A 12,172-nucleotide genomic window follows, 5' to 3' on the forward strand; every position below is an offset into this window, starting at 1 on the left:
AGTTCAGGGTTTGAGTAAACAGTCATTCTGAGCTCCAATAATGAATAGGAATATCTTTTAAGACCTCAATTGATGTAAAGTAGCTGTATTTGACTGACTAATGTTTTTAAAAAAATTGTACACAGCATGGCAAAGAGACTCAGCCAGAGCTTTTTGGGGGGAATCGGATGGGGGATGCATTGTTTAAAACTGTCATATCTTTGGCTCCTCGTATGCATCAGGCATGTCTTCTGATGCAGCCGGAGGAGAGCATTGGGCATGTCTTCTGATGCGGCCGGAGGAGAGCATTGGGCATGTCTTCTGATGGAGCCGGAGGAGATGATGTCCAAGGAAACCGGCAAAGGCTCCTGCATGCCCCACTCCACTGTCAGTGGCTGCGGTGATGGATGCTGCAGTGTCTTCAGAGGGCAAAAGGGAGTTGATGCTCTGCTGGCTAATTGCTGAGGCACACCGTTAACGAACTTTAGTGCTGGGAGGACGTAGGGCAGAGACATACCGAAGGGTGAAGCACCAAGCTGCCTCCGTGCCCCCTTCTCCACAGGGTGATGCACAGCGAGGCAGCGAGCATCAGGCTTATTAGCAGCTGGGAGGAGAGACTAACAGGGAGGTGTTAATGCTTTTTTAACCTTTTGGAAGCTCTGAGGACCACCCGCCGAGCAGCTATTTGTCACACCTCTTGCCCTTCCTGAAAAGCGTGGCTTTTTTGGCAGGAAAGGCTGATGGCATCTTTCATGGCCAGGCTCTTGAAAACCCTCCCCCGCGTCGGCCAGGCCGCGATGTTGCCGGTAGGTTTGGGGCCGGGGAGCTGCCCTCCTTCGTGCCGTGCGGCGCCGAGCTCCACCTCGGCCTCCTGCGGCCGGGAATAACGGTGGCAGCACCCCGAGATCACCGGCGAGCGGCCGGTGGGAAGGGCCTTGCCGCTGCCCCTCAGCCCCCCGGCGGGCCCGGCCCCGCGGCGGAACCTTCGTGCAGCAGCAGCCGCGCCCCGCCGGAGCTGCCGGGCCGGACCGGACTGGGCCGCGGGGGCCGCGCACCTAGCGGGGGGCAGCGGCGGAGCTTCCGGCATGTTCACGGCGGCAGCCGAGAGCTTCCTGAAGCAGGCGAGGTACGGGCCGCGGCGGCGGGGGGCGGCAGGTCCCCTCAGGGCGGGCCGGAGCGGGGAAGCGGGCCGCAGCGGGCTGGGGGGTGGCGGGTGCGCCCCTCCAGGCTCGGCCTTCTGAGGGGCCCGGGAGCGGGGGGCCGCGGCCGGGCTACCAGCACCCGCTGCCCCCGGCAGGGAGCTGCAGGAGGAAGAGCTGTGGAGATTCGCCTCGCGCCTGGCCGCGCTGCTGCAGGGCCCGGAGCTGGGCCCCGAGGCTGCCGACTGCCTGCAGAGGCTGCACCTCGCCCTCGCCGCCACCAAGTACCCCCGCAGGTGAGTGGTGCAGCCCCTCTTTGCCCCTTTTACCCCAACACAGCCCACCCCCCATTGCTAAGCAGAAGGCGCCTGCCTCCTTTTGCAGCGAGACTTACACATGTTTGCGTGGCTTGGCACCCTTTCAAGCTGCGCTAAGGAGCAAAACTCAGAAGTGAAGGTGATAAGTTGGCATTAGGGTCACCGTCAAGGGAGACCATCCCAAGAACAAGAACATGCACGAAATAAATGTCTGAATCGTTTCTTGCAGCAATGCTTTATTGTGACTCTTCCAGGCTAGATGGCAAGTTTGTGGAACTGTTGCAGACAGTGCTGTGTTCATCCAAGTGCCCTGAGCAGATTCAGGTGTTATGTGCTGCTATCCTGAGAGATATGTCACCTTGCAATGATCTGATCCTCTCCTGTGATGAGATTCAAGATACAAAGCTCTTGAGCCTGGTATCCTCCGTCCTTCTGGCTCAGGTAAATGACCTGTCAAGTTAGAAATCTTCCCTTGTCAATATGGATTTGTTTTCTGATTGTTCCCTGGTTGCTGAGCTCAAGGAGAGCGAAAATCAATTGAAAGTATCTAGGAAAAAGCAGAAGCATTTATATGTTCCTTTAAGGAACCTAATTATTCTGTTTTGTGTAGGAAAAAATGGCAGCTTTTTCTGTGTTTATTATTTGATAACAAAGACTGCTTAAATTTGTGATATATATAGAGACTGAGGACCTCAAGCAGGCTTGTAACTAACTGGAAACAAAAAGGAACACTTTAGTGCTCACGTCAGGGCTGCTTGAACCTGTAAAGCAAAAGATTTGAGAGTGAATTTATTACTGCTTCTTTTTGCTCTTATGGTACTGGCTTTTATGTTCAAAAGTAAAAAAATATACATAGAACCTATAAAATATGAAGGGCTATAAGTGTGGATGGCACTTCAAAGATCTAGATTCTCCGTGGAGGAGAAAACACGAGGATCTTCCTGTTTTGAGTGTTGCCTGCACTGACTGCCCTCTGGGACATAAGCTGGAAAGGCTGGGTTTTTACTACTTCTTTTACTGTTGTTGTGCCTGATAAAGATAAAATACTCTTCTGAAACTTCTCATTCTGAGTTTCACTGTCTACTTAGAAATGCCTCCTACATTTCTGATTACGCCTCTGAGTCTTACTTAGCTAGAGGAAATGAAAACACAGAAACAGAAACAGTGACATATTACTTACATGCTGCCTTACAAGGCACCTCTCTCCCATGTCCAGCCTTGAGAGACTGTCCTGCAGTTCTGTCACGTAAAAACATACCCTGTGTGTTAATTTTTGTTAGATTACAACTAAAATCCTGAGGAGGTTTTAATCAATTCTTATTAAAATATATAAAATATAAAATATTAAAAAAAATATTTTTTAATAACTTAAATTAAATACTTAGTGATTTTGGTACCACTTCTCTAGTGTGGGGTGCAATGAGCAGCAGCCTCACTCATGAAAGCAGCCATACCTCAGCAGAACCTTTAAAAACATCTTCTGCATATTTTCATTTGTCATTGCTTTGGGTGGAGGTCATCCTCCTACTCTTTGCCCCCTGCCACTCTTTGCTGTACAAAACTGATGTTCTTTTTGTAAAGTTTTCGGCTTTCCAGAGAACACAGTCTCTGGTGTTGCATTAGGAGCTGGAAACCTGCTGCTGATTTGAGTTCGGTCAGGTTTTCCTCAGAGCCACAAGACACTTGTCAGCGACACACATAAGTAGCCCTGTCATTTGCAGTGGGCTGCAGCAATCTATCTGCGGGAAGGGCAGGGCCGTCTCTTCATTTTCCTTCATTGCACAGATCCCCACCCCCAAACCTTACACTTTCTTGTCTGTACATTGCTTTGGTTGATTCATTCACATATATTCACAAGAGAAGCACAGAAACTAGCCCTAGTCAAGGATGAGGTTCCCCCATGAAATTCCTCACTGGAAGCTCACCTGCAGTTTCCTAATTCCTTCTAGTGATCTGGTACAAATCTGATTATTAGATGGGGAGTGTCAGAGACCAGTGTTTGCTTGTTGCTATTAGCAGCCAGCCATCCTGAGCAGCAGAGAATGTTTACTTTTTGTTGGCATGATGACATTCATGGCGAAAAAACACTTGTCAAAAGTCCAGGTCCACATGTCATCCCTAATAAAGTTGTCTTGGACCAGAAGGGTTTGACAGCATCTCAAAGCTACAGCTCTTAATAGCTTCCAAAAGGGGAGGCTGCTTTATTTTCCACATTGTGAGAACACGGACTAGCCAGACAGTCCTAGAACATGTTACAGCAGTCCATTTGATGTTCATAGATTTCTAATTTAGCAATTAAACTAGCAGGCTGACCACATGGGGAGTAGTCCTAGTATTCTCTGCTCTAGAAGTGATGGATCATAGTCTTTAATTTGAAGACATCTATTGCAGTTGTTAATTCTACTTCAGGTGGTGGTTGTCCACAAACCCGTTGCTCCATCAACTCCCCTCCTGGGATCTATGAATTCACATTGCAGAAGATCTCTGTAAAAGGTGGTAAAATAGCCTGTGCTGTGAGTTATTTTTATGTTTGACATTGGTATTGATGCATGATGGAAGAGCTTGTATGGTAGTGATCTCTAGCCCTAGTAGATTATCTGCCTAGCTTTACTTCTGCTTTTTTTTTTTATTTTTAAGGGAAATAAGAAGGCTGAAGTGTCTGCTGTGGGGCAGCGTATTGTAAAAGTCCTTGAAAGAAGACTGCCTGAGGGTCAGAGTGCTCGGTACCTTCTTCCTGTCCTGTCAAATGTCATCAGGCTTTCACCAGAATCTCTAACTGAAGGTAAATATACGGAAGGCCTGAGATTACAACCTGGCTGTGATCTGTATAGTGATCAGAAGGCTCTCTGAAGGCTGTGGCTAGGAACAGGACTTGGAAACTGCTGTTAAAAGTGACACCTCTGCCAAAAGGAAAGTGAACTTACTGGGTGAGACACACATTCTACCACTCGAAAATGGGGCTGGGCCTTCAGCTGCTTTGGCTGCTTCTGGGGGCCAGAGTCTGTGTTCTTGTGTATGGATTTGTATCACAGTAACATGCACCCTAGCTCAGGTCTCCAGGTGCAGTAGGACTGTGAAATTACAGCCGTCCTGAAGAGCCTCAGGCACACCGGGACATGCCTGTGTGTCTGTTCAAGAGAGCAGCAAAACCAGCTAGGGGTACTCTTCATAAGAGAGGCAGGGCTGGATGGGTGGTGATGAGCGATGTGCTCTGATGAATAAACCGTAGAGTGTGCCAGGCTTAAAATGGTGAGCAGTTGTGTTGTGAGCAGGAGTCTGTTTCTGGCAGTTTCCTGTGAGGTTTGCGTATGCCATGCAGTATGCAGGGCAAGCTTTGGGGAGGACACTGGGCTGGAGTGTACGGGCTGGCTGAGCAGGAAGGGTTACCTGCCTTAGCTTCTGCATGTTCTCTGTGAGGCATTTGTGCCTTTGTCTGCAGAGCCGAAGCCAGTCACTGCCTGAATATATTTGATGGTATTTTTGCACCTTCCTTTTAATAGCAGCTGTGGATGGAGACAAAGGAACAAGTACTTCTTGACTGATCTTGTACCGGAAGTCCTTGGTTCCAGCACTCGGTCCCTGACTTTTTGTCTGAGGAAACAGGCAAAATAATCAAGAGACTGACCGAGTGGCTAGGAGTGATTAAAAGGACACAGAGCTCTGAAAGGAGTGTGAATGAACCTGGACTCTGAAGTAGTATGAGGAGGAGTATAGGGCATCCACGTTGCGGTACCAGTTTCTTTACTGATTGCTGGATCAGAAAGACGGCAATCTAGGCTGGAGGAAAAGCACAGCAGTTGAGGGGTAGCAGCAGTATGTTGCAGAGGCTGCTTCTCTGCTCAATCTAGCAATGACCGTGTGACTTTTCTTGTACAGAACAGACCAATGTAGTCAGTAAAAAGATGACTGACTGGCTGAGATATGCAAGTATTCAACAGGGAGTCGCTCAGAGCTCTGGAGGCTTCTTCTCCAATCCCAGAAGCAGACAGGTACGTGCTGAGTTGCCATGGTTATCTCACAGGGGCATTTGTTAGTCAGTTACCTGCTGTGTCGGGTTCCCAGAATCAGCTTCTTTTGGGAAATGGTAACCTGGAAGTGCTGCTGCTGTTTGTCACTTTCTCTGGCATAAATGGTCAAGACACAGGAAAGCAAAGTAGGCGGATTTATAGCTCCAAGATCTAGGCGTTCTGCTGTAGAGCCAGAGCTTTGATCCTTGAAGTAGTTTGGAGGGGAGAGTCTTTTAGTGACCTTGTACCTCTGACTAAAAGCTGATTGCAAATGAGGCCTGTGTCAGAGAGAAGGGGAAAGTCTGGAGTGTTTCACCTGGGGAAAGGATCCAGCACAGCTGGCTTCTCTCTCTCTGGATAACTGCCCCCCTGCAGGCCCCATAGTACATATAAATGAGGGCTACTTGTTTCCGTGGGCTCAGCAGAGCCGTCCCTGCCTTCTCACTTGGCCTCTCCCTGGGGATCTGACCTGCTGCATCTTTTCTCACAGCCTGGTCCTGTCACCGAGGTGGATGGTACCATTGCCACGGACTTCTTCACAGTGCTCTCAGTGGGTCAGCACTACACGCAGGACCAGTGGCTCAATGTGCAAGCCTTCTCCATGCTGCGAAATTGGCTGCTGTGCTATGGGGGCAAGGGGCTGAAGACCCCCAGTTCAGGTACGAATTGAAGGGCTGCAGGCCAGTGAGGGTTGCACTCCCAAGAGGGCTGTGTGCTCTGAGATGATTAGGTCCTGCACCAGCAACCCAGCAAGTGGCAGGAATATGAGCAAGAGTTCCAAACCCTTGGGCTAGGAGCAGGGAATCTTTGGGAAGGAATATCACAGAACCTGCTGACTGATCCTTACTGACCCTTCCATGAGGAATTACCTGTTCAGTGAGTCCCCTAGTTTCAGGCAAAACCCCGTGGGTTCCTGAGAAAAAAGTCTTGGGTGGTGGCAGACAGCATCTCCTCAGTGTTCTTGTAACACTCCCTTCTTCGCCAGCCACCTTTTCTTTGCAGTGCACCTGGGGACAGGCAGCTCCCTTGCTATTGCTGGGCAGCTGTGTGGGTTACATTGGCCATGACATGAGCTGGTACGTGGTAACCTTTATTCTGTAGATGACAAATCAGGAATGAACAGGTCTGTTATGTCCGTGGTCTCAGCTACATCTGCATCTGGTCGCCTACTTCCCCCAAAGGAGCGTCTGCGGGAGAAAGCCTTCGAGTACTGCCAGAGAGTTATTGAGCAGAGCAACCGGCGTGAGTCTTGCCATGAACCCTCCTTGGAGTTCCCTTGGTAGTGTTCTTGAAAATGTTTCTGGTTCGCTGCCTTTTTGGGCTGGAATCTCACTTTGTCGAGTCTGCAGTCAGGCTCTAGGCATGGGACGTGTTTTAGCAGCTGGTGCAAGTCACTGACAGGCCCTGAGCTGGGGTGTTGGGAGGAATCTGGAGGCAACGGCCATGTTCTGCCTCCTACCCTTGACTTGCCCGGGGCAGGGGGGAAGCTGTGGAACTTGATTCTCATTAGTCTGGAATCGGGATCAGCGTCTGTTCCCACCTGTCCTGAAATCTGGGTTAGTGCTCAAACTGACAGCGTAATGTTCCTATTTGGACTCAAGTTTAACTTGACTCATTTCTCTGGCAGGACCCCTGAAGAAAGATGATGGAGACCTGCAGAAAGCTGTAAGTACACAGGGGTGGGGCTGAAGCTCTGGGAGTTGTGGCTTCCCCCACTCTGATCTGACTCTGCTCTCCTGCAGTGTCTCATAGAGGCAGTGACAATCATGGACATCATCTGCAAACAGGACGACTCCTACATGTACCGTGCAGTCTCCTTCCTGAAAATCCTGCACGGCAGAATCTGTGGGGATGCCACTTATGCCAGGGCACTACTGCCCATTGCCCAGTTCTTCCTGAACCACAGTAAGTCATCAGCTCTTATGCCCTCCTCCACAACCTGGTCTTGCATACTCTCAGCACAGCATTTTGTCCTGGCAGTTTGCTGGCTGCCAGAGTTGGTAATTCAGCCTTGTTTGTACTCTGGGATGGATGATCCCACTCCAGGAGACCCGGGGGCTGGGGCGTCCTGTGCTCTTTAGAAGAGCATAACCCAGATTTAGCTGAGCCCCTGGAGCCCTTGTTGGCAGGGCTGCTGGGTGGGCTGTGCTCAGCGGCGTGCTGTGTCCTCCCAGGCAAAACGGCAGATGTGGACTCCGATGCCATCTACAAACACTTACTCACTGATATCCCGGCTCGGCTCTTCCACAACCCATCCCTCGCCTTCGAATTTGTCCAATTCTGCAAAGACAACAGCCAGCTCTTCACTGAGGCCTCCAGCATATTCAGGCAGAGCTTCCCAAATCTCTTCAAGGTACAACCTGCTGGAGCAGCACAGGGGAGAGCCGCTGCACATTCCTTTCTGTGCCCCAGAACTCCCTGTTTGCCCTCCATGTGCCTCCATGTTATAAAAGCAGGTGTGAGTTTGAAGAGGGAAGAAGGTTCTGGGTGTGACTAGCACCGCCAGTAGAGGAGAGTCTGGGTTAGTATTGCTGCCCGTGGGTTGGGAAGCACAATGAACACAGCTGGGACATGGCACTTTGTTTCTGGAAAACTTTAATAAGTTGCAGCTTGCCAGCCACTGAGCCAGCTGCCAGATGCCTATGTTGAGCTTCCAGCAGCCTCCTAGGTTTTGACCAAACACTCAGATTTTTCTGGGTTTGCTTTTCAGAAGTGTCTTTCCCCGTCCTTTTTGGTCACAGTGTGAGAATTGTCTGGGTGTGTGGTGGAGTAGCAGGGATAATGCAGCAGTTTGTGCTTGTTGCTTGCAGTTCCTGGCATGGAACAGCCCACCCCTTATCTCTGAGTTTGTGGACTTTCTCCCATTTCTGCTGGATGCAAGCACAGCCATTGAGATCTTCCATTTGCTGCTTGACCTGCCCTGTTTGACAGCAGCTCTGGACATCCAGCTGAGGTAATGCTACTTTCCTTTCCTCTCACTTGCTAATCAAGGTCTTGACATTGACCATAGCCTAGTACACGCTTCTCTGAGCTTCAACTGCCCTCTGGCTGCTGCTGTCACAGAATGAGAGGCATCTGCTACAGTCAGGTTAACACAAAGCAGCACAGATGTCAGCCCGGTTTTCCTGGTAATGTTCTGTGCATGGGAAGAGAAGGTGACCAGCTGTTACACTTCAGTACTGGACTGTCTTTGGGGCTCAGTGCTCAGGGAGCTGTTGTCATTCCCCCCTCCATATCCAGCACCAAACAGTTGCCGCATGCTGGAGTGTCTGCCATGAGCCACCACTTCAACACGAAGGTGTGGGCTACCTGGTCTTCCCTCCCTGCTGTTACCCCTCTTTCCTGACTTTGTTCTCTTGGAGGCATACAGAGGTTTCTTCCTGAGGCCGTTGGGAACTGTGAGTCTCCAGGAAGATGGGATAGGACTGAATCTGGCTCTCACTGCTGTTCCTCTGCTCCTCCTTGACATTAGCAGCTCTTTCTGGAGTGCTTAGAAAAAGGAGTCATCCTAGAGGGAAGATGATGGTGGGTTTCGCTGACTGAGGGATACAGAGCAGCATTTGCCCGCTCCCCAGGAGAGATGCAGAGGCAATTCTGGAGTTATTGCCTGAGGCTGGGTGGGGGTCTGAGCTCACAAATTTCTGCCACCCTGGTTGTCTGATTTCCAGAGGGCCTGGATTAGACCAACTTGTTGTCCCCATTTCAGTGGAAAGGGAGTTACCCCATTGTTCAGGATTCCAACCATGCTCTGGCCCATTCTTATAATGCAGCACATTGTGTATATGCCTCCTGCTAGGTCAGCTGCTCTTCCTACCTCCAAGAGGGCCACGAGCAACCCAGCTGTGAAGCCCGCCACCTGTCTGGAAGCTTTTCGCCATCCCCTCTACAAAGGCATGTTCCAGTATCTTCTCCGCGCCGAATCTGTTTCCGAGGATGCCCCAGAGAGGTAGGAGGCTGCTGTGGGAGACTGCCACAAGGGTTTGGTTCGGCCATCCAGCACTGGGATTGCTGGGAAAGCATAGGTGCTCACGGCTGGAGTGAGGTGGATTTATTCTTCCCTGTGTTAGCCTTGCCAAGCACCCACAGGCCTTCTTTGAAGGGTGGGGTGGGATAGGGAAGGGCAGCTAGGAGAGTAGCAGGGAGCAAGCCTTCAGCAGGAACCCTTCTGTTGCCCACAGGCTGATTCCACTTCGACAGCTGCTGCGATCCCTGGCCAGCAGCCCCAGGGTTGTGCAATGTGCGGAGACTGTCCCTGTCTTACTGGAGCTCTTTTTCAGGGTGGTGGCAGAGGTAGGCTCTTTTGGGGGAGTTTGGCTCCCAGTTGTGCCACAGGGATCTCTTGTTATGTGAGCGCACACAGAAGCAAAATTGTTAAGGCACTGCAGCTTCAGCAGACGGGTGCATGGTGGGAACGTGGGGTGGTCTAATACTGACAGGAACCAGCACTGAGCTGGCTACTTCATCTGAAGCAGAAAAGCTTCATGGTGCAGTGTGAGGCCTCACACTGTTCTCTCAGCCAGCTGTAAAGGAGGTGGGTGAGAGCAGTGAGTGCCTGATACCTGCCTTGCGTACTGCTCCCCTCCTGCTAGATCAGGTTTTTTCTGTGCCAGCCACCCTATCTGGCTGGTTAGTTTGGTTTTTGGCTGCTGGAAGTCACTGGTATTGCTGAAACAAGGGCTGTTTTCCAGTTTGCAGATGGGCCGCTGATCAACCAGCTGGTGGTGCTGCTGCTGCAGAGGAGCGACCAGCTCTATGACATCCCGGCATTTAAAGATGATGTGTACAGGTGAGATGGGACAGGAGGCCCAGCCAAGCTCCCAGCCGTTCCACTGGCTGCAGCCTGGCATCCTAGGGCAGCCCAGGAGCTGGAAAGTTGTGGCCCAGTCCCTGCTGAGACACATCTTTGGAGGGTGCAAAAGGAGGACTGCACCTTCAGCCCTACTGGAAACATCCTGAGCATGCAGCTGCTGTGCCAGTGGCTAGGTGCTGCCAGCACCTCCTTGGTTTGGTGATGACCACCTTGCCGGTGGTCTGAGCTCTGCCCATCTCTCTCCTCCAGAGTGCTGGGCTCACAGCTGGCGATGCTGTGCAGGCTGCACCCTGCACTCGTCGTGGAACTGTCCACAGAAATTCTGGAGTTCTCAGGAGCAGTCAGCAATATCCAGAACAAGGAGGTCATCTTCACCCATGTGGTAAGCAGGGCCTGCGTGCTTCTGCCACAGGTTGCTCCAACTGTGATGTAATCTGTTGGTCACTTTCCCTTTCCTCTCTTCTGTCCTACCGTTAGCTAATCTGATTTGCTGTTCCCTAAAAACTAATCAATGGCTTTTCCTTCTGCTTGCTTTGAGCACATCTGCCTTTGCTTCAGGTCTGGGCCGTTGGAGAGTACTTGTCCGTGTCCTACGACAAGCGCTGCACTGTGGAGCAGATTAACCTGTTCTTTGAGACACTAGAGGCCGTGCTGTTTGAAATCACCCAGCTCCGACCGCTGGCTAGCATCCCCAGCTACCCGCCCCGCGCCATCAGTGTCCTTATGGCCACCTTGACCAAGTTGGCAGCTCGCAGCCAGGAGTTGATCCCCAGGTGAGGATGGTCAGCAGGGAGGGGCAAAGGGCTGAAACACGCAGATCTCGTGGGTGCAAACGCAGATGTTTGCTAGTGTTAACAAGCTTGGCAACTAATGGAACCTGAAACAGAACAGGGGAAGCAAGCTGCGGAGGGGCACAGTTTGGGGAAGTGGGATTCATCTGCTGACTAACACTCTGCATCAGGAGGAGGGGTTCGGTAGCATCTAGTGTTGACCTGCAACAGAGTCTTCTGGAGTACACAGGCTTAAGTAGTGATCTTGCGGGGTGCAAAGGTCCTGCCAGCTGATGTCTGTGTCCTTCTGTCCTGCAGAGTGTCCTTGTTCCTGTCCAAGATGAGGACATTTGTGCAGAGCCCTGCTATCACCTCTGTTTACCGCGAGGAGGACCTTGAAGAGATCCTTATTCGGGCAACGGAGCTCCTGAACCTGCTGAAAATGCCAAGCGTGGCTCAGTTTGTGTTCACGCCGCCTGTAGGTGTTGCCAATACACGGTTTCAGAGAGAGGTGAATGACTCCCTCCCTTTTGCCCTGAGCATAGTCACCCGTCTCCTAGAGCCGGCTCCTGGCTGCATGCCAGGGTGAGGACATGAGGTTTCTGACAGGCTCCAACCTCTTGTAACTCTTCGGAAACTGCTGACACTCAAGGCTGAGGCCTTGCTCATAACTGGAAATGGGGAGCAAATGATTGTGAATGAAACAGAAAACGGGAATAAGTAGAGCTGAATCTGCTTTTCTGGTCTGAGGCTGCTTGTATTTCTGTCTCCTAGCGCCTCTTGCTTGTCTGTCTCCTAGGCTTGTCTTATCTCTCCCTGGCCAGTATGGGTTGAAAATCCCAGTGGATTTGTGTTAATGTGGCAGGAGGGTGAATGCATGCACCCTGCCAGCACACCATGCCCCTTTGGAGACATACTTCTTCCTCCTCTCCTCTGACTTGTTTCTCCCTCCCCTGTGCCCTCGCTACACCTTGGCTATGCATCTGCTTTTTTATTGCCTCTCTGCTTACAGCAGATCAGCCAAGCGAAGGCCTGTGTGAGGTGGAGAAAGCAGAAGTGACTCCATTAAGTCTGCTGCGAGCCCTTACTGCTCTTCTGTCTTGCCATCAGAGTGAACATGAGATCCAAGAGACAGCTACCAGACCAGAGC

The 12,172-nt window shown here is 51.2% G+C and overlaps 1 protein-coding gene across 4 annotated transcripts; it reads left to right on the plus strand.

Moving 5' to 3' along the window:
• Positions 1 to 831: 831 nt before the first annotated feature.
• Positions 832 to 11,758, plus strand: AP5Z1 (adaptor related protein complex 5 subunit zeta 1). 4 transcript variants are annotated; one of them, XM_055805344.1, is made up of 17 exons: positions 836 to 1,105; positions 1,277 to 1,414; positions 1,690 to 1,876; positions 4,073 to 4,217; positions 5,312 to 5,424; positions 5,933 to 6,101; positions 6,589 to 6,684; positions 7,070 to 7,107; positions 7,185 to 7,347; positions 7,617 to 7,795; positions 8,253 to 8,395; positions 9,239 to 9,388; positions 9,621 to 9,732; positions 10,131 to 10,228; positions 10,502 to 10,634; positions 10,811 to 11,025; positions 11,341 to 11,758. In XM_055805344.1, the coding sequence occupies exons 1-17, from the start codon at positions 1,065 to 1,067 to the stop codon at positions 11,609 to 11,611; spliced, it is 2,391 nt and encodes a 796-aa protein (XP_055661319.1). In that variant the 5' UTR covers positions 836 to 1,064; the 3' UTR covers positions 11,612 to 11,758. The 4 variants fall into 4 exon arrangements, with proteins under 4 accessions (XP_055661321.1, XP_055661319.1, XP_055661318.1 ...); XM_055805343.1 differs by having other exon boundaries at positions 837 to 1,105; positions 6,544 to 6,684; XM_055805346.1 differs by lacking the exon at positions 11,341 to 11,758 and having other exon boundaries at positions 832 to 1,105; positions 6,544 to 6,684; positions 10,791 to 11,019.
• The last annotated feature ends 414 nt before the right edge of the window (positions 11,759 to 12,172 follow it).

Source organism: Falco peregrinus, chromosome 5 (genome assembly GCF_023634155.1).
Source record: "Falco peregrinus isolate bFalPer1 chromosome 5, bFalPer1.pri, whole genome shotgun sequence".
Taxonomy (NCBI): Eukaryota; Metazoa; Chordata; class Aves; order Falconiformes; family Falconidae; genus Falco; species Falco peregrinus.